Source organism: Microcebus murinus, chromosome 16, assembly GCF_040939455.1.
Source record: "Microcebus murinus isolate Inina chromosome 16, M.murinus_Inina_mat1.0, whole genome shotgun sequence".
NCBI classification, from domain to species: Eukaryota; Metazoa; Chordata; class Mammalia; order Primates; family Cheirogaleidae; genus Microcebus; species Microcebus murinus.
In genome coordinates this window covers 61,584,977-61,612,137 of record NC_134119.1, presented here as the reverse complement: position 1 = coordinate 61,612,137, position 27,161 = coordinate 61,584,977, and the positions used below count along the sequence as shown (strand labels likewise).

The 27,161-nt window shown below is 55.2% G+C and overlaps 2 protein-coding genes across 5 annotated transcripts in view; both read left to right on the top strand.

Annotated features, from left to right (window-relative positions):
* Positions 1-16,335, top strand: part of AKT2 (AKT serine/threonine kinase 2) — a 47,587-nt gene extending 31,252 nt beyond the window's left edge. For all 4 annotated transcript variants that reach the window (XM_012774586.2, XM_012774587.3, XM_012774589.2 and 1 more), the window contains exons 5-14: positions 4,464-4,617; positions 5,115-5,246; positions 7,164-7,229; positions 8,593-8,661; positions 9,387-9,509; positions 10,519-10,647; positions 10,752-10,966; positions 11,515-11,602; positions 11,723-11,825; positions 13,002-16,335. In XM_012774586.2, the coding sequence (XP_012630040.1) occupies positions 4,464-4,617; positions 5,115-5,246; positions 7,164-7,229; positions 8,593-8,661; positions 9,387-9,509; positions 10,519-10,647; positions 10,752-10,966; positions 11,515-11,602; positions 11,723-11,825; positions 13,002-13,081 (1,159 nt within the window). In that variant the 3' untranslated portion in view covers positions 13,082-16,335. The remainder of the gene's footprint in view (positions 1-4,463; positions 4,618-5,114; positions 5,247-7,163; positions 7,230-8,592; positions 8,662-9,386; positions 9,510-10,518; positions 10,648-10,751; positions 10,967-11,514; positions 11,603-11,722; positions 11,826-13,001) is intronic.
* Positions 16,336-21,481: 5,146 nt separating this feature from the next.
* Positions 21,482-25,218, top strand: CCNP (cyclin P). Its single transcript, XM_020283280.2, is given in 7 exon segments — positions 21,482-21,528; positions 21,530-21,764; positions 23,065-23,154; positions 23,230-23,385; positions 23,955-24,113; positions 24,182-24,333; positions 25,006-25,218. Coding segments are annotated over 7 exon segments (1,005 nt in total). The 3' UTR covers positions 25,172-25,218.
* Positions 25,219-27,161: the final 1,943 nt, after the last annotated feature.

Below are 27,161 nucleotides of genomic sequence, written 5' to 3'. Positions count from 1 at the left end.
CTTCAAAATGTTTTCAAACCAGTATTAATTCAAGGTACATGTTGTCTCTTTGGCCTGTTTTAATCTAGTTTAGCCCTTTGTTTCCACTCCATCCCAGACGTTGATTTTTTTTTTTGTATAAGCCAGGCTAGTTGTCTTACAGAACGTCCCGCATTCTGGCCTGTCATATTATTGCCTTTTGGCATTGTTTCCTTTGTTCTCCTGTGCCTGTATTTCCTTTAAAATGGAAGTGAGGTCTGGAGCAGGGTTGGCAAACTATAGCCCTACCTTCTGTTTTTATATTTATTGGAACATGACCATGTTCATTTATTTATGTGTTGTCTGTGGCTATAGGTGAGTAGTTGTGACAGAGACTGTGGCCCTAAAACCTAAAAAATTTACTGTGTGGCCCTTATACAGAAAAAGTTTATAGACCCTTGGTCTAGGCAAGCAGGAATGGTTAGTAGTGGCATCAGATTAGTATAATCCTTTTGATGTAAATCTTTCTCTGCTCAGAGCTCTGAGTGGCTTTTAGTCCCACTTGGAGTAAACTGCTATGCCATATCCTCAAGTCATTTCCCACTGCTGGTGCCCCCTGTCTGCGTCAGCCCACTGAGGCACAGGAAGGTCACATGACCTGCCTGGTGTTGCTTGCAGGAAGGGGTGGAGCCAGGATTCGTGCCCAGGCCATCGGTTCCAGAGTCCGTCCTCTCAGCCACCGTGTGGTCCCCAGTTGATGCGGGAGGCAGACGGGCTGGGGAGGTCGGGCCGCTGAGGCACCCACAGCTGCTATGCCCTGGAGCTGAGGCCCGGGCCTCGGGCTCTGGCCCTGAGCCTGTGCCCTGCCCTGTGCCCTACGTGGGTGAACATGGCTCCCTCACAAGTCCATCCCCTGGCCCTGGAGCCCAGGTGAGGAGGAGATGGTTCCCTCATGTTATTTTTCTGGTCACGTCTCTTGGTGGAGGGACGTGTTCTTGGGCGAGGCTGGAATGCCTGGGTTCATGTCCCTGGCCTCTGCGTGCTGGCTGCGTAAATGGGCAGATAGCAGCCTCTCTGTGCGTCAGTCTCCTCATTTACAGAATGAAGTCAATCGCAGCACCTCCTGCAGAGGGTTGTTGGGGGGATGGAAGGAGCTACTTCACAGGACGCACCATGGTGGCCGCCTCTGTTAATGGAAGGCGTTAGTGTTACTGCTGTTTAGTGGCAGGTCCCTATCCGATAGGTGGCCCAGGTCACAGCTCCTGAGGAGAGGCGTTCCTTACTTTGCTCCTGGGCTCGCTGACGTGGTGTTCATTAGTCCATGAAGCTTCCTGAGAGTGTCACTCCTTGATCCTCCTGGGTCTTGTCTGGGAATCCCGGCTGTGGCCTTCAGCAGCCTCTCTTGAGTCTGAGACAGGGAAAGGCGGCGTGGTGCCAAGGAGGAGTGGGCTGTGCGTGGGCGGGAGTCCCAGTTCCTCCCTGGCCCTGCTGTGTGACCGCCATAGGTGACTCCCCCGGAAATGCTGCCTCCCCGTCCACCGCTCTTGAGAATTACACGAGTTGGTGTCTGTGGAGCCGGCTGTTCAGTGCTGTTATTTTTCTAGTCATTTCTCTCAGCAGGGAAGGAGGCTGGTTTCCCCCTGGGCTCTCCTCTTGGAGGGTGGAAGGTACTTGAGCCCCAGCTCCCCTTTGCTCCAGACTCCATGCTGTGAACCCCTGAGGAGTACCCTGGGCACCCTGGACAGAGGCCCTTGCTTTTTCTCTGGAATTCTCAGTGCTGCAACCTCGCAACTTCAGTCTAGTTGGAACAGAACTGGAGGCTTTTCAGGCGGCTGTGGAGCCCCAGTTTCCCCTGGTCAACCTCCTGCATTGCCTGGGTTCCCACAGCTCCCTGCAGGGTGGGCGGCTTGAGCCAGGGTAGGCCCAGGCCCCTCCCCCTCCTGTCTTTAGCGCCTTCCATGAGTTGAGTCTCTCTGTGCCACCTGTGTGCATGTTCTGCATGGAGCCGCTCGCCGGCGTCTCAGCAGCCCTAGTCCACCAAGAAGGGGAGTAGGCCCAGAGGGCGAGGAGGCAGCGGAGTCCAGAGCCCGAGACCCGATCCGCATGCGGGGCAGTGCCTCAAGGCTGCTCTTGGCGCACGCAGTGTGGATGCACCATAGCTTGTGTGTTCTGGCTACTGTGTCCTCTCCACTTTCTTTGTAAACAAAGATGATACCACCCCATACATCTTAGTCTGCAACCTGCTTTCTACATATGACGGTCTCTCGAGGTCTTTATATATGAGAGATGTATATGGATTTTAATCACTGTATCTGTGATTCCCTCCCCCCCCCAATCTACCATCTTATGCTCAGATTGAACATTTTAAAATTCCTAAGAGGACAACTATGTCTGATAAAGCATGTCATGGGATGTGTTCCTACTCCATTTCTTGGGGTTTTTTTTGAAAACAGGAATATTAACGTAGGGATTGGGATTTAGGCTATAACTTGTTCCAAAGGGGTTATGGGTTAAAGCAAGTTGAGAAATGCTGGCCTGAGATGTTGGGTCATGAGGGGAAGAAGCCAGTACCGCTCTGCCTGGGCGTGCACCCGGCCTCGCCGTACACTGGCCCTGAGGCCACTCGGACTTGGGCTGCCTTACTTGTCATTACCCAAAAACCTGCCGAGTACCCACCAGGAGTACTGGGGCACACCATATTCAAAGCTTTCATGGGACAGACCCCAGACCCTGGACAGGAAGGAGCAGCGTCCCAGCACTTGATGTTAAGCATCTGTCTTACAAAGCATGATCTCCTCCTGTGAGTGAGGCCAGTTAGAGAAGCCAGAGCCTCCCCTGTGTTTACTGTGATCTCTGAGCTTCGTTGCTGCTTGGTTCAGCCAGCCACCGAGCTAAGCAAGAGCTGCCCTGACCATTGGCCCTGGGGAACACCACAGGCTTTTTATAATTCCAGCTACCAGGCTTGGAGCAACTGCTGTGTTTTTCTTGAGTTAGGTTTCTTTTTTTTGAGACAGAGTCTCGCTTTGTTGCCCAGGCTAGAGTGAGTGCCGTGGAGTCAGCCTAGCTCACAGCAACCTCAAACTCCTGGGCTCAAGCAATCCTTCTGCCTCAGCCTCCCGAATAGCTGGGACTATAGGCATGCGCCACCATGCCCAGCTAATTTTTTTTGTATATATATTAGTTGACCAATTGATTTCTTTCTATTTATAATAGAGATGGAGTCTCGCTCTTGCGCAGGCTGGTTTCGAACTCCTGACCTTGAGCAATCCACCCGCCTTGGCCTCCCAGAGTGCTAGGATTACAGGCGTGAGCCACCGAGCCAGGCCAGGTTTCTTAATCTGTGCCTCAGTTTCCTCCTTTGTAATGCAGGAGAAGGGGGTGGTTAATAATAGTGAGTGCCTGTTTTTAGCTCCCGTCTAAGCTGGCTGCACTTACTGTGGCTTATTTAAATCACTGGGATTTGGGGGGTTGCTGCTCACACTCTTTGGATTTTCTCATTCTTACTGAACATTTTCTTTTTCCCACTGGTCACTTGGCTGTTTTCTAGGCATAAGCCAGATACACAGGTGGTTAAAGCAATATACTGGTTCACAGTATATTGGGTTGAACTACCTGATTGCTGTATGGTGGGTCAAAAATGGGGAGATATGGATAATTTAGTGTCATTCAGCCTAATATTTTTCTTTCTGGTCTCTGATCATTTTCACTTACTAGAATAGTTTGCAAGTATCAAAAGAAGATTCTTTCCCAGCAAGTTTTAAATCATGAGCAGCAGAACTAGTTTATCCTTAAACTGGGCTCCCTTTTGCTGAGATCTGCTTCCTGCTCACCACCTTCTCTCTTCCACGTCCGTGGGCTGCCAGGACCTCTGGCCCTGCCATGCCCTCCCAGGAGACTGTCCCCTCTAGGGAGTCATGTCATTCAGCTCTTGCCTTGTAAGATCTTCAGCTGCTTTGGCTATTGAATGCTTACTTTTACTCTTGGTTTTGCTTTACAAGACATTGGTGACTTGTGAACTTGAGCTTTTCATTTGTTTTGGAGGAAATTCAGAGGGGCCTCCTTCACTGGAGGCTCAGGGTGGTGGCTTGTTTTCAAGAAGAAAGTGGTCTCCCCACATTGATCATTTCACTGCTGCCCGGTTTCAAGTGGCCCTCAGGCCAGTCCACTGCTAAGAAATCAATGCTCTCTCTTTGCATTCCACTCTTGCCCTCTCCTACCCATCACAACCAGAGGCCTGTGAAATTTCTTTCAGGTCCTGTCAGCTTTCCCTGTCTCAGACAGGACTCGCCAAAATGCCCGAAGGTCAAAATGCCCGAAGGTATTTGGTAGTTTGCTCAGGCATTGGAGGGGGCGGGGCTGTGGCTGGGCTGGGAGGAGGCACTCAGCCTTTCTAGCCCTGAGGCCCAGGACCCGTGGCTCCCCAGGACCCATGGCTCCCCAGGACTCATGGCTCCCCAGGACTCATGGCTCCTCAGGACTCATGGCTCATGTGTGCCGCCACACAGGGAGGAGTGGATGCGGGCCATCCAGATGGTCGCCAACAGCCTCAAGCAGCGGGGCCCGGGTGAGGACCCCATGGACTACAAGTGTGGCTCCCCTAGTGACTCTTCAACGGCAGAGGAGATGGAAGTGGCAGTCAGCAAGGCCCGGGCCAAAGTGGTAGGTGCTGGAGAAAGGGATGGCGGCTGTTAGTCCGATAGTCTCACCCCCTCCCCCGCCACCCCAACGCTGGCCCTGCCCCCCTTGGTTTCCATATAAAGTGCACAGGAATCCAGCTGAGAGATGTCTGCCCTGCGTGCTGGGGAGATTTCAGGGTGTTGATGCCCCAGGGGCTGCTCTGTGCCCATGGGGTGAGGGGCAGCCCTGGGGGTCCTGCTGCAGCTTCACCCTGGGAAGTCTCAAAGACCTGTGACCCCCATGTCAGGGCCCTGGGCTCAGCCCACCCAAGGCCCTGTGCCTGGGAGAGCCGCGGGGTGGGAGAGCCTTGGCCTGAAGGCCGCTTCAGAACAAACAGCCGCTGCCCAGAGCCTCCCTTCCTGCTCTAGCTGAGGCCATTTGGCAACAGTGTCTTTTGGTTTTCCTCTTTCTTTGTTAAAATTTCCTCCCATGGGCCACGTGCCAGGCGCTGACAGCCCCCCTGTTCCCGTGCCCCACAGACCATGAATGACTTCGACTATCTCAAACTCCTTGGCAAGGGAACCTTTGGCAAAGTCATCCTGGTGCGAGAGAAAGCCACTGGCCGCTACTACGCCATGAAGATCCTGCGGAAGGAGGTCATCATTGCCAAGGTGGGCGCTCCGAGGACTGCTGCTCGCCGGCGTCTTGGGGGGCCGTGGTCTGGAGCCGGACTGTGGTTAGCGGCTCTGGAGGGCTGGGACACTGACCCAGCCTTCTGCTGTAGTCTCACTCCCTGCCACAAATCCCATTCCCTTGCACTCAGTCCTGTAATTCCCTGGGCAGAAGGGGAGCCTTAGGCCCAGAGAGGAGTGGGCTGCCTGCTGAGCCCCCCACCCCACCCTCTGGGGGGTCTGGAGATACCCAAGGACAGAGTCTGCCTCGGGGCCTCCCCCACCCCCTCAGGCACTGTCAAGGCCTGAAAGGGGAGAGGTCCCTGTGGGAAGGCTGGGCCAAGAATGGAATTTTATTTTTTGCCCTTATTTAAAGTTTTTATAATGGAGGCTTCCAAACATACCAAATTTTGAAAAGAAAAATAAATGTAATGGGCTCCCATGAAGCCGTCATCTAGTTTCAGCAGTTACCAGCATGTAGCCAATCTTCATTAGATCTGCTCTCCCCTCCCTTTTTTGTTCTGGAGTTGTTTTATTTTATTAAGAGACTGTGTCTCTCACTCTGTCACCCAGGCTAGAGTGCCGTGGTGTCATCATAGCTCACAGCAACCTCAAACTCCTGGGTTTAAGTGATCCTTCTGCCTCAGCCTCCTGAGTACCTGGGCTAGAGGCATGTGCTGCCATGCCTGGTTAATTTTTTCTTTTTTGTAGAGGCAGAGTCTCACTCTTGTTCAGGCTGGTCTTGAACTCTTTTTTTTTTTTTTTTTTTTTGAGACAGAGTCTTGCTTTGTTGCCCAGGCTAGAGTGAGTGCTATATATATTAGTTGGCCAATTAACTTCTTTCTATTTATAGAAAGAAGAGAGATGGGGTCTAGAAAGAGATGGGGTCTTGCTCTTTCTCTGGCTGGTTTCGAACTCCTGACCTCGAGCAATCCGCTGCCTTGGCCTCCCAGAGGGTTAGGATTACAGGCCTTGGTCTTGAATTCTTGAGCTCAAGGGATCTTCTTGCCTCAGCCTCCTACAGTGCTTTAGGAGCGGACCACTGTGCCTGGCCTTAAATATGCATCTTAAAAACAGATGAAGATTTTAAAGAATATAATCAGATGGTGCTGTGATCAAACCCAACAAAATTAACTGTTAATTCCTGATGTTACTGATCCAAGGCAGGGTTTCTCAGCTCCGTAGTATCGACATCTTGTGCCAGGTCAATCTTTGTTGTGGGGACTGTCCTGTGCGCTGTAAGATGTTTAGCAGCATCCTTGGCTTCTGCCCACGAAAGCCAGTAGCAACCCCCCAGTTGTGACGATCAAAAGTAACATTATAGATTCTCAAATGTCCCCTGGGGCAAGTTTATCCCCAGGGGCCAGCGTCCACGCTGCGCTGCGGCAGGGTTTTTGGCTGCTCTCCTGGTGGTTCTGCCGTTCAGTCGGATATCAAACCTGAACCTGTGTTAGTGTCATCCGGAGGGCTAGTGAGACAGTGCTGGGCCCTCCCTGAGTTTCTGACTCAGTGGCTCTCGGGTGGGGCCCAAGAATTTGCATTTCTGCAAGTTCGCAGGCGGTGCTGATGCTGCAGTGTGGGGCCGCACCCCAGAACCGCTGCCGTCGGCCTAGAGCCTGGCTTAGTCCAGTTCCTTCTTTGGGCAAGGACATTTGACAAGGTGGTGTTTCCCATGTCCTGTGGCAGCACCTCAGGGGTCTCATAATGTGTGCTCGTCCCCGAGTTAGCCATGTGGGTTCAGGTGGTAGCAGCCTGACCCCCACATTGTGAGGTCCCATTGCCTTTGTGCCTTACCGTTTCGAGAGCGCCACTGAATGGGATCACGTTTCACCAAGACCTCGCTCCCCATCCCTCGGGTCGGCTGGAGTGGGCAGGCCTAGTGCTGCCCACCAGCCCCTCACCGTGCTCTGTCTGCAGGATGAAGTCGCCCACACGGTCACCGAGAGCCGAGTCCTCCAGAACACCAGGCACCCGTTCCTCACTGTGAGTCACACTCCCCTGCTCAGGCAGTCTGGGCCCTTTAGGCCAGCGCCTTGGACAGAGCTCAGGGAAAGAGCCTGAAACTGCTACCACAAAGCACAGGCTTGGCGTGGGCCAGGTGGGCAGGGCGCGGTGTTGCTGCGCCCCCACCTCTGCTGAACCAAGGCACTTCGGCTGGGGGCTGGCACCTTCTTCATAGATGGTGGATTCGTGTAAGCAGAGTGAAGATACACATTATCAGGTGGCCCTAGGGAAGTGTGGCTGCTCTCTGTGTGATTTAGGAGCACTTAGCCCAGGTGGTCCAAATGGGAACATTATTTGTTCTGCTTTTTTTTTTTTGAGACAGAGTCTCACTCTCTTGCCCGGGCTAGAGCGCCATGGCATCAGCCTAGCTCACAGCAACCTCAAACTCCTCGGCTCAAGCAATCCTTCTCCCTCACCCTCCTGAGTAGCTGGGACTACAGGCATGCGCCACCATGCCTGGCTAATTTTTTCTACGTATTTTTAGTTAGCCAATTAATTATTCTATTTTTAGTAGAGACAGGGTCTCAGTCTTGCTCAGGCAGGTTTTGAACTCCTGACCTTGAGCGATCGGCCCGCCTCGGCCTCCCAGAATGCAGGGATTATAGGCATGAACCACCACGCCTGGCCTGTTCTGTTTTAAGTTATAAAAGCAGAGGTGTTACCATTGCGTTGCTGATCAACTCAGGCTGAGTAGGTACCTCTCTGGGCTACGGTCTTCATCAGGGCCAGTGGTCAGCAGTTAAATGGAGTAGCTTTAGGCTGGCAGATGTGTCATTTGTGTAGCTCAGTTGCTGTCCAGGTGTCCTATTAAGTAACAGCACTTGTTCAGATCAAATCATACGAGGTACCTCAATGCGGAAGACAGAATAGTAGAGTTGTGAGCAGAGGGGTCACCCAAGGGGTCTCTGCGGAGCTCTCTGTAGGGCTCCATGATATGCAGTTTCATAACCGTTCATTGGCTGTGGCTCGCCCATCCTGTGTTTGGAGTTGGCTCCCAAGCCATTTCCTCTCCAGCCACAGCATACATCACTTGTATGCGTGTGCGAGTTTAACACATTTTACTATTAAAATGAGGTGGGGGGAAGTGAAACAGCTCTGGTTGCCCAGAACATACTTTCTCCCCTGGCTGTGCCTGGCGAAGGTAGAGGACAAGATGGTTCGGCACAGTGTCCCCTTTTCTGCCCTCAGAGCCAGGAGTCTGCTCACCTGCTCTCCGTCTGCCCGACTCCCTCGGGCCCAGGCCGGGCTGGGAGGGAAATGCAGAATTAGCAGCACCTCTGCCTCGGAGACTCGCAGAGCCCCCCTCCCTCCCACCCCTACCCTGGCCGCCTTCCTCCCGCAGGCTCTGAAGTATGCCTTCCAGACCCACGACCGCCTGTGCTTCGTGATGGAGTACGCCAACGGTGGCGAGGTGAGCCGCAGGGCATCCGGCCGTGCTTTCTAGGTGTGTCCTTCAGAGTGGGGGGCAAGGCAGAGAGGAGCTGGGGGGGTGGTGGGAGGCTTACTGTCACCTTGCCCTCCACCTGCCACCTCCGTGAGACAGGGACATCATCTCCATTTTGCAGCGGGGTAAGTGAGGCTCTGCGAGGCTAAGGGCTTGCGCAGGCGACACGGCTAGTGAGATGGGGCAGGGAGGTGTGGAGAGTGCTGTGGACGTGCTTGGCTGACGGTGCTTTGAAGGACGTTCTCAGAGGCTCCAGAGAAAGCATCTGAGTGTTGAAATCCACCAGCCCTCTTTCCCTGTTTCTCCCTGAAGCAGATAACTGATCTCAGCCACTCCCTGCGCTGAGTTCACACTCTGTCACCCGCTCGTCTCTGGCGCCCTTGTGCGCGCAGGCAGATGCAGCTGCCTGGATCGAGATCAGTTGTTTGCTTCATCTGTCCGATTTGGGCTCACCTGAGGCTTCCTGTCACTTGCTCAGGACTCGTGTTCCTCTTTGCTCCCTGTCTGGCCTGTCCGAGGCTGTCCCTCCATCATGCTGTTACTGGCACCGACTGGCGGGTCCTTGCCCTTCTCTACTCAGCGTCCCTCACTTGGTCCCTCCTGCTGGCACTTGCCGGTTCGTGGAGTAAGTGTCACTGCCTTCTCTCCTTCGGGCTGGGGGTCTGACTCCTCTCCCCACCCCTTTCTCGCAGCTGTTCTTCCACCTGTCCCGGGAGCGTGTCTTCACGGAGGAGCGGGCCCGGTTTTACGGCGCGGAGATCGTCTCAGCGCTGGAGTACTTGCACTCACGGGATGTGGTGTACCGCGACATCAAGGTTGGCGTGTGGCTGGGGCGAGGGGGACAGCAAACACAGAGGTTCCAGGCTGGCCCATGACACACACACGGGACCCGCACCAGGGAGGTCGGGATCGGGCCTCTGCCCTCATGTGCCGAGCTCCCCGCCTGCTCTCAGGGCCTCTGCGCCTCCCATGAGCACGCCCAAGCTGCTGGGGGGGGGAGCGTGTAAATTGGCACAAGCTCTAATTTGGAAGGTAATTTGACGATGTCCACCAAAGCTGAGTGCACAACAGAAACGGGGACATGTGTGCCCCTCACAGAGCGTATGCACAGGCTCAGAGGAGCACGTTCACGCTGGCCCAAACTGGAAGCAGCCCAGGGAGTGGGTGTGTTCACACGGGGGCTCCCGTGCAGCAGCTAGAGGACAAACTGCAGCTACACACATAGGTAGTATGGAGGGCAAAGCCAGAACAGACGAGGAACCCGGCTGTGCGTACATGTGGGTGGTGCAGTCCGTAAAGAAAAACGCGGGAGGAGTAGTGACTTCTCCGCGGGGAGCAGGCAGTAGCTGGGCGGGGCACATAGGGCTTCTGTGGTTACTGATGTTGTGTCTCGACCTGGTGGAGGTTTCACAAAGGCCCCCCTGAATTGCTCATTTATGTTTTATATTCTTATGCTCTTTCCTGGTGTATGTTTCACAATTAAAAGACAAAAAGCTTAGGAAAAACAGAGAAGAAAGCTAGTGCCCCTCACACCTGAATACAAGAAACTACAGCCCACAGTGAGGGTGGCAGGTGGGCGGGCCTGGCCCCGTCTCTCCCTGCCTGGTCGTTTTCCGGCTGGCCTAGGGCGTGGCTGGGCCGGGAGGTGTTGGGTTTGGCTCCCTGCAGACCTCAGAGGGTGAGGCCTTAGCGCTGCCCCGTGAGCGCCGTGCCCAGTCTGGCATGGGGAAATTGGTGTCCTGGATCCCCTGGCCTGCGGCTGCCACCCTGGGCCACAACCTTCTTGAGGGAGGCGTGCCCCTGATGTGTTGTCTTTTCCAACAGCTGGAAAACCTCATGCTGGACAAAGATGGCCACATCAAGATCACTGACTTTGGCCTGTGCAAAGAGGGCATCAGTGACGGGGCCACCATGAAAACCTTCTGTGGGACCCCGGAGTACCTGGCGCCTGAGGTGCTGGGGCTGGGGGTGCAGGAGCATGTGAGGCCACGGTGGAGGGGACCCTCCGAGGGCAGGACTGTGATTCCGCCTGGCCCCTCACTGCCCTCCTTCCGCAGGTGCTGGAGGACAACGACTACGGCCGGGCCGTGGACTGGTGGGGGCTGGGCGTGGTCATGTACGAGATGATGTGCGGCCGCCTGCCCTTCTACAACCAGGACCACGAGCGCCTCTTCGAGCTCATCCTCATGGAGGAGATCCGCTTCCCCCGCACGCTCAGCCCTGAGGCCAAGTCCCTGCTTGCCGGGCTGCTTAAGAAGGACCCTAAGCAGAGGTGAGGGCTGGTGTCTGCCCTGCCCTGCCCAGCACCGCAGCCTGGAGGGGTCAGCATCCTCCGGTGCACTCACTCGTGGGTTCCCGTCACGGTGTGTGTGTCCCCCACGCAGCCCCTGAAAATGCCCACGGCCGGCACTCAGCAGTCCTCGGGAGCCAGGCCCGTCCTCAGCACTCTCCCTGCACCACCTTGTTTCATGGGGACACTGAGGCCCAGGGCAGCCCTGTGCCTGGCCTGGGATCACCGACTGTACGTGGCAGAGCCGGGATGTGAACAGGCCTGCCGCCCAGCCTGCCCTCCCAACTCCCTTTCTGGTCTTGGGGTGCGGGCAGGCTGTGAGCCCCCAGGAGGTTGCAGTCTCCCCGGCCCTGACGCAGGCGCGAGGCTCAGGGTGTCCTTCTCTGTGAAGCAGTGGTTTGCGACCAAGACAGAATCGTTATAGGCCTCTCAGGGCCCACACGTCGCAGGCTAGGCCTGCCTGTGCCCAAAGCCTGCCCCCAGAACCTGGCTGCTCTGGGAGGTGGGTGCTGACAGCCGTCTCTGCCCAGGCTTGGCGGGGGGCCCAGCGATGCCAAGGAGGTCATGGAGCACAGGTTCTTCCTCAGCATCAACTGGCAGGACGTGGTACAGAAGAAGGTGAGCCCCCTGCCCCACTGCCTGCCCCCGACAGGGGCCTCCAAGGGCCTGCTCATGGGTGACCTTGGTCGAGGCCTCCTGTCCCTAGAGTCCCTGAGTCTGGGCTCCTCTCCTCCGTAGCTCCTGCCACCCTTCAAACCTCAGGTCACATCCGAGGTCGACACAAGGTACTTTGATGATGAATTCACTGCCCAGTCTATCACAATCACACCCCCGGACCGCTGTGAGTATCCAGGGCCCCCTTGCCTGGTGCGTGTGGCGGGTGGTAAAGGGCTGGGGTCTGCACTTGACCCAGTTCTCTAGGAGGAACCTTGAAGGCCACCCCTCTCCGTGTCTGGGCAGTTTGTCCTAAGATCTCCTTGCAGGGCCTTTTGCTGTGGGTCCTTGGACCCGGTGAGGCTCGCCAGGAGCCATTGGCTACAGTATACTCCAGAGCTCGGGGGGACTCTGGGCACCAGATGGCCTGGATCCCAGGGCTGGGTTGGTTCATTGACTTTACAGTCGTTTGAGTTCTTGCTCTGAACCTAGCCAAGGGCTGGGCTGTGCTGGAGACATAGCAGTGATGATGCCAGTCCTGGGCCCCGCCCTTGGGGAGCTCCCAGTCCAGGTGGGATGACTGACAGCCCGGAGCAGTCAGGGCTAGGATGTAGGAGCCCGGGACTAGGGAAGCCCAGAGGAAATGCCTGACCTGGCCTGCAGGTAGGGAGGGCTTCCTGGAGGAGGAAACGGACATGTCCACTGAGATGCATTCCTGGCAGAAGGAATGGCATGTGGGGTACCAGAAATGGGCGAGAGCATTGCACAGTCAAGGAACAGGCAGCAGTCAGGGGAGATGGGGGCGGGAAGAGGAAAGAGCATGATGGAGCCAGAGTGGGAGGGTTTTGGGGGCCCCTGGGAGGAGCGGGGACTTTTTGCATGGGGACCCATAGAAGCGTTTTGTGCAGAGAGAGACAGGGTTGCATCGGCTCTAGAAAGTCCCCCTGGCTGCATGTGGAAGGTGGATTGGAGGGGGTGAGGGTAGAGGCCAGGGCAGGGACTGGGCTGGAAGAGTCATGGCTAGGCCATGGCGGTGGCGTGGGCAGGGGAGCGAGGGGGTGAAGGTGGGATGCTCAGAAGGCCAAGTGACCGAGCTATGGGCCAGGGGGCAGAACGCAGGTAGCTTCACAGACAGGGCTGCCCAGGGCTCCGGCCCGAGGAGCGGGGCTTGGCTGAGAGGCCAGTCAGGAGGGAAGGGGAAGCTGCCTTCCCTGCCCCGACCTCGTGGGCAGCCCCCTTGGCTGGGGGTTCGTCCTGTGGTCCCACTGCAGTTCCTCCCGTGGCCGGTTCCCCAGGGAGTCTGGGCAGGGTGCCTGGTCCTCTGCAGGCCGGTCCTCCCCAATCTGCCTCCACCAACCCGCAGATGACAGCCTGGGCTCACTGGAGCTGGACCAGCGGACCCACTTCCCCCAGTTCTCCTACTCGGCCAGCATCCGCGAGTGAGCAGCCCTGCCGCCGCCACAGGACGCACGCATGGCTGCCATCCGCCACCGGGTGGCTTTTTTTTAACTTTTCATTTTGCGTTATTGGTTTGTGTCCCCATCCCTCGCCTCCTCACCCCCATTTCCAGTCTCTCTTCAGTCCTCTCCCAGCAGCCCTTGCCTCCAGCCTCACCTTTGTGCCCAGACTAGTGTGGGGAGACTCCCCACCTCCTGCCCCAGGACCGGGCTGTCGGGTGGACGGAGAGATTCAGGTTTTTAATCAACACAAGCCCCAGCGAGGGGCAGAGCATGCAGTGTGGAGCCCCGGGCCGCCTGCACTCTGGCCGGAGCACCACGCGGGCGGCCTGCCCACACGCCGCTGCTTCTGCACGGAGCCGCCCGACGCCTTTCGACGCCCAGCGGACAGTGGTGCTGCCTTCCGTGCCCTGTCGCCTCGGCTCGGAGCGGTGCAACCCCCCGGCCCCCTGTGGGGGCAGAAAAGCAATAATGTCCAGGGACGGGCAGGGGCCTTGGAAGCCATGGGATCAGGGGGCAGGGCTCCCTTGTGAATGGAGCCAGGTCCTTGGATCTGCATCGTGGGGACCCAGGAGGGACCCGGGGGGTGGGCACTGCCCCAAGCTGCTCTCCTGACCCCATGGATGAGGCAGGAGGGAGGCTGGCCTGCCCACCCTTCAGCCCGTGCCTTACCAGGGCTTCCAGCTGGCCTCACCTCCCGCTGGACCTGGGCCTGGCCCAGCCCCACCGGAGCATGCGGGCTGGGGTCGTCCCCTCCTCTGCCTGGGGGCGGAGGGGCACCAGCCCTGGCTGTTACACATCTCTCACCGAGACAGTATTGGGCCCACGGACTGGGGTGGGGGTGGGCGTCTCCGGTACGTGTTGAGTGGGCCTCCGAGAAGGGAGGCTCCTAGGCCAGCTCACCCCCTCCTCCCTCCAGGGCCCCACATTCTGCAGCCTTAAGGTGAACATGAGCGAGAGTCCGTGTCCGTGCAGTGGATACATACGTGTACATGCCTCGGACTGTGTGTCAGTGGGACACAGAGGCACGTGGTGTGTGTGTGAGTTGGGTGTGTGTGCGTGAGGGCAGCGTGTCCTCCAAGTGTGCATGGTGTGTGTGGGCTTGGGCCCCACCCTTGCCAGAGCACTTCATCCCATGGGGGGAGGGGTGCGGGCCTGGTGGGAGGGGCCCCACCTGGGAGCCCCTCGCTGCCCTCCCCCTCCCCCAGCATCTCTGGGTGTCTGGAATTTAGTTTCTGTGGTGTTGATCTCCCCACCCCACCTCCTGAACTAGGCAGTTCACAGAAAGGCATCATGGGGTGGGGTGGGGCTTGGTGTGGGCGGGTGGGGGGGTCTTTTTTCCTTTGTGTGTGTATGTTGTTTACCTGACAACTCTCCCCCGTCCCCACTGGCCTTTCCTTGTCCTTCGTATTTGTACGGTACAAGCAATAAAGACACTCGTTTCAGACCAGGGCCCAGCCTGCACTCGTGCCGGCCCGCCACCCTGGGCACCAGCTCCTCCCTGCTGCTGTGCTTCCCTTCACAGGTCCCCGGCCAGCCAGGAGGTGGGGACACGGTGGGGGCTGAGCAGGAGCACGGAGGTGGGAATGAGCTCAGGACTTGGGCCGCTGGGGGTGGGCGTGTGCGTGTGCAGGAGCCCAGGCTGCAGGGGCAGGAGGGTGGAGCTGGGCGCGAGGTGGGGGCAGCTGTGGGGCTGGGGAGGCTCCCGGCGCCTGGGGTCGGGTATGGCGGGCAAAGACCTTTCTGGGCCTTCAGATGCTACCTAGGCTAAAAGAGGCGGGGTGAAAGGACAGGGGTGGGAGGTCTGAGTGGCTCAGAACAAGGAGGGTGCGTGTGGTGTTGCTGAGTCCTGGAGCTGAGTGTGAGGAGGGGCGCATGTCGCGTGGACACCACGCCCTGGAGGGGCATTGCCCTTCTCTCTGTTTGCGCTGTAACTGGGAAGGCTCCTCGATTCCAGGACAAAGTCGCTGTGTTGGTGGTGTCAGCTGGGAGCACCTGGGCCCGCTCTCGGCTCTGGGAACTGACCCTCTGACAACAGTTCCCCCTTTTCCCTGGCTGTGCGCTGGGCCCTGCCGGCCGGGCGGTGGCTGAGCGGGAGCCCTCCCGTGCCCAGACCCAGGCGTCGGAGCTGCGCCCTGCTGCGCAGAGGGCCTGGCACAGGTGAAGTTCATTTCAGATTTTGCCAGAAGATATTAGGGCTTCACAACAATTGAGTCTTTGAGATTTTAAGTGAGTCAGATCTAACTTAGAAAAATCAGAGTTAGCTATGGCTAAGACTCCTGGTGTTTTTGTTGTTTGTTTCTTTCTAAGTTCACATGGACTTTATTATTAATTTAAGTACAAAAGTCTGCCCCAGTGGTCATAAAATAAACAGAGAAGCCTTTACTTTTCCCTCTAGTCCCAGCCTTCTTGATGTGCCCAACGAGAAGGTCCTTCTCACATGGCAGCAACCCGGATCCCCCAGGGTGGGGACATTCCTGCTACCTCATTCTCTCAGGGGCCGTCCAGCATTCCACGGGGGTGGGGGCCCACGATTCCGTCGGCTGCCCCTCTTCATTGAACACACGAGGGCTGTCTGGAAAGCGTCTGGCCAGTGCCGATGCATTTTCGTGTTACGTGGCTGGACGCTCTCTGGACAGCCCTCGTGTGTCCTTAGATGTGTTGGTGCTTGCTTCTGTCGAAGTTTTCCCAAAGAGGGAGTTTTAATAAAATTTTACCAATTAAATTTTGAGTGGATAATCACTTCTGCAATGTGCATTTTAAAAATGTCACAAGTTTGCGTGAAGAATGATATGTACATACTGTGCCATTTAAAAGAAACACAAAACAGAAAGAGTACAAGAAAGTTAAGTCAGAATCACTCCAGATTCCAGGGTGCTCATTTTGGTACCCGCGTTACCTCTCTGTGCAAATGGACACAGTGTCGTAAACAGGTTGTTCCCCTGCTCTTCTTTTCCCCTGCATGACCGTTTCCTCCTAGGTAATGCCAGCCCTGGGGTCTGTCCTGCCACGCTACTCCCATGCGCTGCCAACACACGTGTGTTAGTAGGACGTGTTGGGTGGCTGGTCAAGGCTCTCTTTCGGCTGCTCTGCATTTGGGCAGCACGTGCTTTCCAGTTGCTTCCCGGGGTTCCTCAGGGTGGATGCCCCTCAGCCGCCAGCTGCTCCCTGTTGACAGGAATTTCCTTGGTTTCATTGTTTTGCTGCATCCAACATGCTGTAATAAACCTTAATGACCCTCGAGACTGTCTTGTGCTTTTATATTTGTGGCCTACATCCCAGGATTTTTATACATGTCAGGTAGCTTTCCAGAAAAGAGTGGTGATTCCCATGTTTTAAATTTTGAGGCCCAGCGTGGTGGTCATGCCTGTAATCCTAGCATTCTGGGAGGCTGAGGCAGGAGGATCATTTGAGCTTAGGAGTTCAAGACCAGCAAGAGTGAGAGCCTATCTCTACTGAAAATAAAAAAAATTAGCCAGGTGTAATGGAGAGCACATGTAGTCCCAGCTACTTGGGAGGCTGAGAAGGGAGGATAGCTTGAGCCCAGGAATTTGAGGTTGCTATGAGCTAGGCTGACACCATGGCACTCTAGCCTGGGCAATAAGAGTGAGACTCTGTCTCTAAATAAATAACTACATATGTAAATAAATATGTAAATATATATAATAAATATAGATAAAATTGGAATAACGCAGGCTTGCAGAAAACTATCAAACTTTCAGAAATAGTATTGTACTAAGATTATTCTAGGGCTAGGGCAGGAAATATACACATGAACCTGGAGCATCTTGTAGTGCCTAAAAGTAAGGACTTGCTTTTAAAAAACACCCAGAACCTTCCATGGATGGTGTTATGTCCAAGGGACATAGGAGCCAATGGAAAAAGCTCCCAGTGGCCAAAGCTGGAAATAATTTGCACAATGAAAAAGCATAGCCTGGGTGTGGGTCTCATGCCTGTAATCCTAGCACTTTAGGAGGCTGAGGCAGGATGATTATTTGAGGCCAGGAGTTTGAGACCAACCTGGGCGACATATCAATACCCCATCTCTTAAAAACTAGCATTTACTCAAGTATGAAATAAATGAGTCAAGTGACAATTGGGAATAATAAATGTCCTAGACAAAATTATAAATAATTTCTGTAGACAGCCTTCAAGAAAGGAGCACATAACCCCTTACTCCTTAGGTGTGAGTAGCGACTCCAAAGAGCACAGTATGGGGAGGGGGAGAAAGTAATTTCAGGAGAGACCTGATGAACATGATGTCATCCATGTGATCAAGGTCAATGTCAACAATCGCGTCCACAGTGTGTACCTTTAATGCGATGTGACTAGAATGGTAGTAATTTACCTCTGGTTTGCCTCCCCAAAACACAACCCTCATCTAAGAGAAGACAGACATTAGACAAATCTCAGTTGAAGGGATGTCCTGTAAAACTGCCGTTCCCAACCCCGGGCTGAGGACTGGTACCGGTCCATGGCCTGGTGGGAGCCGGGCCACGCAGCAGGAGGTGAGCGGTGGGCGAGTGAGTGAAGCTTCCTCTGCACATCTGCTCCCCGTCGCTCCATCACCGCCTGGGCTCCACCTGCCGTCACATCAGCTGGGGCATTCGATTCCCATAGGAGCGCGAACCCTACTGTGAACTGCACAGGTGGGGGATCTAGGTCGTGCGCTCCTTAAGAGAATCTAATGCCTGATGATCTGAGGCGCTGATGCCAACACTGGGGAGCAGCTGCAAATACAGATTATCATTAGTGGAGAGGTTTGCACAGTAAATGTAATGCATCTGAATCATCCAGAAACCATCCTCTCCTCCATCCCTTGCCCCCAGGTCTGTGGAAGAAGTGTCTTCCATGAAACCCGTCCCTAGTGCCAAAAAGGCCAGGGACTGCTGCAAAATACCTGACGAGTAGTCATTAAAACTGTCAAAGTTATCAAAAGTAACAGTCTGAGAAAGTGGTACAGCCAAGAGAAGCCTAAGGAGACATAATGAATAAATGTAATGGGGTGTCCTGGAACAGAAAAAGGATATGAGGGGGAAAGTTGGGAAATCTGAATAAAGTATGGACTTCAGTTAATATATTGGGTCACCAAATGTACCGGGAAACGGAGCGGTGGGGTAGGTGGGAACTGTTTGTACTATCTTTGTGACTTTCTGTAAATCTACTCAAGAATAAAAAATTTCATGTAAAAGAATTACATAAAATACACACTTCACCTAGGCTCCTCGTAGCATTTTTTTAAATCGACAAAAATAGTATTTCAGCATTTTACTGTGTTTATCCCCTTTGTCGCTGCCACCTCTGAGTTTATGTATCAACTCTAAATTTAGCAGAAACATTCTCTTATATAACTGATAGAGTTATCAAAGGCAGGAAGTTGACGTTGAAGCAATGCTCTTCTCTATGGACGTTAATAAAATTTTAATAATGGTCATGCTTACTGTCCTTTATATATATATAAAAAAATTCCCAGCTCACAACTCAGTCCAGGCTGAGTCCGTTGGATTCAGTTGTCAGATTTGAAACTTACAGGGCAGTTATTTTGCAGAATGTCTCTTGACCGAGGTTGGTTGCCTCGTGTTTCCTTGGGATTATATTCAAGCTATTTCTGGCAGGAATTCCCAGAAGTGATGTGCCCTTCTCTGGGCGTCCTATCAGAAGGCACATGAGGATGATCTGTCCCATAACTGCTGATGACTTGGATCCCTTGGTTAAGGTGACGTCTGTCAAGCTTTCTCTACTATGAAGTTACTACTTTCCCTTTGTACTTTAGTTAATAAGCATTTTATGTTGAGACACTTTGTAAATACCCAGATTCTCACCAAATGTTCACCCACTAGTTTTAACATATGTTGATGTTTTTCGGACCAAATGATGCTGTCATGGTTGCCAATTATTTTCCACCATTCTTTCTACATTTATTGGTTAACGTTCCAAAGGTAAGAGCTTTTTCCTTCCCACCACCCCGGTTATATCACAATGAAATTTGTATTCTAGTTTTATTCAATCCTTTGTGACCACGACTGCCATCTTGATGCTCAGATTTTCCTAGATTTGGCCAATGGCTTCTGTGTCTGACTTGCCCTGCCATTGGAACACCTCCTTACTTTCTGCCACACAAAGATGTTTCAGATTTTGTACCTTCTTTTTTTTTTTTTAAATTTAACCTTGTTTTCTTTTATTGTTCTTGTTTTAAAATATGCGGTACAATATAATCTCTGTAGTCTAGGATATTAACTAGCAATTCAGTAGTCTGGATGTACAAATACATATCAAATTAAAATATCTCCCTATATAATATAGATATAAAATAAAATTTCAAACAAGATAATATATGGTTTCAATTAAAGTTTTGTTACTTGGCTTGATGAATGTTAGAAATCCTGAGGAAGGAGTCCTAACTCTGGCGCGGGTACAGATTAAGTTACCAGCTTCCATGATTGGTTCGTGCAAACTTGGGGACAAAAAACAAACGGGGAGGGATAGAGCTGATTCTTCTAGAATTCTGATTCAGAGTTACAACTTTCAAGTTTTTTTTTAATTTTTTTTTATTTTTTTACAGATTTTGTACCTTCTCTTGTATGACTGACCATGAAAGCCATTTTCTCTAAGTAGCCTTCATTCCTTTTGGTGAAGAATGGTCTGTAGAAGCCAAGGCCAGCGTGCCAGGTGTACTTGTCGCTCTTGGGGCGTCACTGCTCTCAGGCACTCTCAGTGGACTAAGCTAGGAAATAACAAGGATTGCATACACAGTGCTAATTCCTGTATATTCACCATGAGTTCACACAACTGTATCTCCAGTTCCATTGCAACACCACAAACTCCATTCTAACCCCCTGCCTGTGTTTGTACATCTATTCTCATGACAGTGCAAAACTTCACTTCCCTTGACTGCAATGTGTTTACTTATTTGCACATTCCTAGACTAGCTCAAATATTGCTGACTCACACCACTGTGAAACAAGAGTCTCCTAACTAGAATTCAGTATTTGTTTAAGGTTTTTTTTTTTTTTGCCTTTAGTTGATAGTGTGCAGTCAAAATACTGTGCTCCACAGTGACTTTGGTCAGTGCCTGCCTCCCCCACCCTTCCCACTGTGGTTGTGTTGTGTATTTGGAACATTTAGGCTCATTTCACATCTTGAAATGCAAAACTTTTTTTCCTATGGCAGTTTCCAACCCTCACAGTATAATGAACTTCCACATGTTGAAGCAGATTCCACATGAGGTCCCATGAGGCTGGTCTTTTCCAGGTGCCTACCAAAGTCCATGGGATATCTGCTGGTCCCCAAGGCAGGGACCACCTCCTCCCTCTCTCGTTTGCAGAGCAGGAACTGAGGCAAGGAGGGGCGGATAGAGGGCGATGCCAGCGGGGCTTCTCCAAGCCCGGGATCCGACCGAGCCCTCCCTTTTGGCCTTCAGGGTGGCTTAAGTAAGAACAGGACCAAAACCCTTCACTCACTCAGTCATTCAATTAACTCTGGTGTTTGCTCTGCGCCTGCCATGGGGATTCAAGGATGAATCAAGCCAGACCTTCCCTGGGGTAGTATAGGCCCAATAACCCTGTAGGGTATAGACCCAAATAACCCTGCTTGCATTCATTGGACAAATGTACTGAACACCCACTGTGAGCCAGGCACTGTCTGGACGCTAAGCTCACACCACAGACAAGACGCGCTGAACCCAGCCCTGCCCTTGGGAGAGGACACATACTATATTGAACGTATGCTGCATCTCTAACCAGGAAAAGGAGACTTGGGAGGGAAATTTGATCTCTGGGGGAAGAGCATTTCAGGTCCTCTGGCTTCATGTGGTGACAGACTGTAGGGGACAGAAAGGGGGGAGCGGTCAGGAGGCAGCTGCACTAGTCCGAGCTGATTGCTGATGGCCTGTTGGATCCCTGTGGCCGCGCTCGAGGGTGGCCTTGGTAAAGGCAGGAACCACAGGTGACTTGCTCACCCCCGAATACCCAGTGCACAGAACAGGGGTCTTCCTTAAATGTTGGTTAAATGAATTATAACTACCACGTCTTGAGCTTTTACTGTATCAGGCCCTGTGCTGGACACTTAAACAGAACCTTCGAAAATCCTCAGGACGACCCTGTTGGCTAAATTTTGAAATACTTCCCATTTTATGGTTGAGGAAAGTGAGGCTCAGAAGGGCTACTCCTGGGCAGCGGGATGAGGATCTGACCCCAGCTGCCCGGCCTCAGAGGGCTTGAAGAGGGCAGCGTGAGCCTGCCTCGCCTTCGCCTTCGCCTCTGCACCTGCCCGAGCGAGGCGAGCGCAGTGCGCATGCGCCCGGGCGCATTTAAAGCGCCGCCGCAGGCGCCCCTCTCCACCTGACAGTGGTTGGTGCTTGGCTTCGCCGGCGACGCCAGCCTGCAGGATGCCGGTGAGAGGCGGGAGCCAGGGGCCCACCTCTCGGCTCGGCCCCTCTCCGGCGCTGACCCCCGGGGCCCTCTCCCTTGCAGAGCCCCGCCGCCTCTCCCGATGCAGAGCCTCCGGGCGCCCCAGTCCCCGACGGCGTCCCTGCGGCCTCGAGTGTCTCCCCGGGACGCCTGGAGAGGCCCCCGGGGCCGTGCGCGCCCACAGGGCTGGCCGAGGCGCTGAGCGCGCTGGGGCTGGAGGGAGAGCGCGAGTACGCTGGGGACATCTTCGCCGAAGTCATGGTGAGCCGACCCGCCGGCCGCTGGCAACATCGCCCCCACCCCTGGAGGGCAGCCGGGGGTTCGAGCCTCGGGTGGCTCACCCGCCCTGCACCCGCCCGGCGGGCACCTCCCGACTCCCAGCTCGCCAGCAGCCTGTCCCCTCTCTCCTCGCTGGACGGTCAGCGCCCCCACCCCACCTTCTACGCTTTTTGGGGGGTTGTTTCTCAGTTACCCGCAGTTCCTACCGCTCGGAATACCCGTCCCCGCCGTCCCCAGGTGGTTTGCACCTTCCTCTGGTGTTTCATAGTCCCTCGTGCTCGGTCCTCACTTAGCGGTTGGTTCCATGTTTCCGAGCGCGCTCTCGGCCCCGCAGGCGCCGGGTCCCCGTTCCGCGGAGACAGACGGGCGAGTCCCGCCGTCATTACAGAAGGGCCACAAAGGACCCAAACGCAGGCCACGCTCGTCGTCAGACACCTGCAGAGACAGGTTCTGCCGGGGAGACCCTGACGGGAGGAGTTTATTTAACAAACCGTCTTGCGAGTGTGTCTCCTGGGCCAGGGTCTCTGTGGGAACAGAGAGACACCTGTGGCCTGGGCGGAAGTCCCCGGCCTTCTGGCACTGGCAGCCCGGAGGCCACACAGACGACATGGCCAGGGAAACGCCAGGCATCTTGGGAGTGGAAGGGCTGTGGGCGAAATGCAGGACCGGGAGAGAGGGATGGGGTGGAGGAAGGAAAGATAGGACAGTCAGGGAAGTTTTAGCCGAGACTTGAGTGACAAAGCAATTCGAGAAGCTGGGGAAGGACCGCTTCAGGTAGAGGGGACAGTAAGTGCAAAGGGCCTGGGGCAGGCATGGGCTTGGCGAGGCTGGGGGCCGGAGGAAGGCTGACGTGGCTGGAGTGCAGGTTGTGGGGGAAGCGGGCTGTTGGAGCAGGTGCGGGGACTTGGAGGCAATTAGGATTTTCTCCTAAGGGTCCTGGGAGCTGGGTGGATGGTTTAAGCTGGGGACTTCCTTGGTCAGATTGTTTTTTTTGCAAAGGCCCTTCTAGGCGCTCTGAGGGGCATGGGTTGAGAGTTGGTGGCCACGAGTGGAGTCTGGGAACCGAGGCTGGAGATGCCCAGGAGGCCAACGGCCGCGGGGGCTATAGACTGGACAGTGGGTAGGGAGGTGTCCAGAGCAAAGGCCAGGGTTCCAGATGGCGACGTGGAGGAAGAGCCCATTTGGAGGCCAGTTTGGTTGCGGCACCTGCGTCGCCGGGAGGGAGGCTGCTGCACCCCGAGGCACAGGTGTGGAGAGTGAGGCCATCCCTGCCCACCCCCAGGTGTGCCGCGCTCTGCCCCAGCGGGCCCTGCCCCGCACTGTGACCCCGGAGATGCGCGCGCTGGTGGTCGACTGGCTGGTCCAGGTGCATGTACGTACCGGGAGCCTGCGGGCGGGCGGGGCGGCCCCATCGCTGGCCCTGGTGGTCACCCGTGCCCTTCCCCAGGAGTACCTGGGCCTGGCGGGGGACACGCTCTATCTGGCAGTGCACCTGCTCGATTCCTACCTAAGGGCGGGCCGGGCGCGCCTCCGCCGCCTGCAGCTGCTGGGCGTGGCTTGCCTGTTCCTAGCGTGCAAAGTGGAGGAGTGCGTGCTTCCCGAGGTGCGTCTGCGGTGGCGTTCGGGAGGGTGGAGACCTTTCCCCCGGCGCTGAGTAAATGCCTGTAGCGTGCTGAGCACCGTGCCGAGCGCTCTACTGACTTGGGGAATCCCGGCCTGTCTGTGTGAGGGAGGGGCTGCCCACGTGTCCCTTTAACAGAGGGGACTGAGGCCCAGAGAGAGGGAGACATTTGCCCCAAATCAAGCAGTTGGGACTTGGACTGAGTCTTGAATAGTTATAGTTAATGTGCACGAACTCGGTGCCTTGACAACTGCCTGGTGAAGGGAGTAGTGTCTCGGTTTTAGGGGGGAGGGGGAAACTGAGGCAGAGAGCTTCAGTGAATGTCCCATGTCACACAGTGAGTAAATGGTGGAGCCTGAACTGGAACCAGGTCTTTCTGACTCTGAAGCCTGTGCTCTCCACGCCTTCCAGACACAAGTAAATGGCCCCATTTTACAGACCAGGAAACTGAGGTCCGAACTTGGACTGAACTGATGGCAGGCGTTCCAGGGCAGGGAGTAAAGAGCCAGGATCCAAGGCTCCTCCACCGCCCCTCCACCCCCCATCTGCAGCCCTCCGCCCTCTGCCTCCTGAGCGCCGGCTCCTTTTCTCGGGCCGAGCTGCTGCGTGCCGAGCGCCGCATCCTGAGCCGCTTGGACTTCCGGCTGCACCATCCCGGCCCCCTGCTGTGCCTGCGGCTGCTGGCCGCGCTGGCGGGGAGCGGCCCCCAGGTACGCGAGGGTGGGCGTGGCCGGCGGGGCGGGGGCGTGGCCTGGCGTTCACCACGCCCCCTCGGCAGGTGGTGATACTCGCCACCTACTTCCTGGAGCTGTCCTTGCTGGAGGCCGAGGCTGCGGGATGGGAGCCGGGGCGTCGCGCAGCTGCGGCTCTGAGCCTGGCGCAGCGCGTGCTCTTCGGCGCGGGATCCAGGCCCCTGCCGGCCTTTTACAGGTGTGGCTTGGGTGGAGGGCTTGTCATAGGGTCTCCGGGGCCCTCCCCTTCTCGTCACCGTCTCGGAGAACGAGCGGCAATTACCTGGGGAGGAGGCGGCACTCAGCCTTGACTTTTCAGGGGGTGGGAGAGAATGGGGTGTCTGCCTAGCCCGGAGGACCCCACTTGCTTTTCTCTGCGGGGTGTTCGAGAGAATGGAGGTGCTTTTCCAGGTTTGGGGACCCTTAACCTTGCCTCAGGGCGGGAGATGCTCTGCCTTCCAGGCTTGAGATAAAGGGTCTCCCACTCTCTGAGTCTGTCCGCTCTGTATCTGGGCGCGGATGCGGTGGCCCTTTAGCCGCCAGCGTCGTCAGCCGTGCCGCGGGGTGGCAGGGTGAGTCGGTTTTCCTCCCAGCCTGTGCCCCCAGGGCAGGGTGGACGCCCGCCCATCCTCAGTCCCACTCCTCCTTCCTCTCGGGTGCCGGCCCCACTCTAGCGCAGCTCTGCGCGGAGACTCGGGCGTCTCCCCTCCTCGGTGTCCCCATTCACTCTAGTTGAGGGTGGCACCACGTGTTCGACCTCCAGAGGGCACCTGGGCAGCCCCCAGGACCTACAGCGACGCGTCCACGCAGCCTCAACCCAGGATAGGTCATCTGCACCCCCTGCCTCAGTTTCCCCACCTCCCCGCTGCAGCCCCGAGGAGCTGCGCCCCCTCGAGCCGTGCATGGCCCGCGCCGCGCTCCGAGGCCCCGCGCCCGGCCGCGCCGCCGTCTTCCTCAAGTACGCGCGGCCCCCGCGCCACCGCGCCAGCCTCGCCGCCGCCCGCCTGCTCCGCCGCCCCCGGCCTGCGCCTCGGTGACGGCCGCGACCCGGCCACGCGCGCAAAACACAACCGCCCTCAGTGTCTGTCCGTCTCTCACCTCAATAAAAGAGTTTCTTTTATTCTGAGCGCTCTCGGCCCTTATTGGTCTCATTCTCTCTCCCTCTCGCTTTCCATTGGTTGTTCCTAGGTCTCTCTTCCTTCTGATTGGATATTCTCACCGCGTCCCTTAACGGTTGCTGGGGGATGAAGTGCAAATTCTAAACTCCTCCACGAGGGGGCACCAGCGGACTTTCCCAAGCGCCGCTCAGCTGCGTTCAACTGGGATCCCCTCGTGGCTGGGAAGAAACTGCAAAAGGAGGGGGATCGTGGGGAACTGAGAATGTCCGCTCCGCTCGTGAACAATGCTACCTCGATGGTCGACTGACTTTCAGATTTTACTCAAGCAAAGCTGATGAAAACCTGCAATTCCATAAACACCTCTGTTTAAGTCAACTAATTCAATTTCTTTGTGGTTGTACAAGTCCACATCACATATGCTGGCTTGTGACAGTCATCGGTTAGTAATAGTACAAGTCCTTGATAGTAAGGGCTCGGTCAATGGGGTCTGATTTACATAACCTCTGAAGTGCCCCAGTGTTGAGGGGGATAATTAGTAGATAGTGATAGTACTGACCTCATAGTGGTGTGGTGAGGATGTGAGTTACAATATACATAAAACTTGAGGACAATGCCTGGCACCTAGTAGATGTTGCAAACGTGCATCCTAGTTGGACTGTGAATTAGGTACCCTTGTCCTCTGCTTCTGTGCCCCAGGACCTAGCCATTTACTTGGTCAGAAAACATTTGTTACGAATCAAAGGATTTCCATGTTTTGAATGAAAAACACACATCTGAAGTGGAGTAAGGTGCATACACTGCTCAAGAATTCAAGGTCAGGAATTTTAGACTCCTAATTGAGACTGGATTTGGGGGCACAGAGAGGAAGCTGTTTCCACTCCTGAGGTTGGAGCCCAGGGATCGGGGAGAAACTCATTCAGCAAAAACATTTTACAGCGAAGTACAATAAGAGATGGAGGCAGATGCTGCTGTTTGTTGGATTGGAAAGTGCTGAGTTCAGGCTCCGTTCAGCCTGTTGGATGGGACCTCTGGGGGGAGCATGTGCGGGGGTTGGGGAGATAGAGATACAGGTGCTTGGGGATGGGGCCCAAGCTAGTGTCTTGAGGGAGGGGGAAGGAATGATCGTACATAAGGCTATTCGCTAATTTATTCAATGGCTATTTATGCATGCTGACTCCGAGCCAGGCATTTGTGAAGCACATAACCCAGAGTCTAATGGAAGATGAGAAACACCAGTTGTTAATTTCCCATTACTGTAGAGACCCTGTGCTAAGTGCTTTACCTGCATAATATTATTCAGTCCCTACAACCACTCTGAGCTGAACGTGCCTGTCATCCTCATGCCACACGGAGGAAGTCAAAGTGGAGGAAGATCGAGGAATTGGCCAAGGTCCCATAGCTATGTAGGCGGCTAAAGAGGATTGAAAGGCAATCACCTCAATCGCCCTGTCTTCTCTGGAAAACCTCCCCCAGGCTTCCTCTCTTGAACACTTTAATTATTGTGCTGCTTGCCTTGGGCTGTCGCTGACTGGGGACCTGTCTGCCTTCTTGCTGGGTTTCCCTCTAGATGGTGAGTTGGATGAGGGCAAGAAGCAGATCTCTCTGGTTCATAGAGGGTATCTGCTCCAGGAGGCTTTGTCGCTTCAGCCCAGGACAGGCACCTTCTCTGGGCCCTCACAGCCTGTTGTACCCCCTCATCCTGGCCGACCCCTTTGCACGTCCCTGGCCCATCCCAGTCCTGTCCCTTCTGCCCGAGCTCCCCAGGCTAGCCCACTCAGGGCTGTCACTGTCTGGACCAGGGACCCAGTGCGGGTAGGGTCTGAAGGGCTCTCGTCACCCAGCTCATGTCCCAGCATCACCCAGCACAGAGATGCACAGAAAAGACATCAGTGAATATCTATTGCATAAA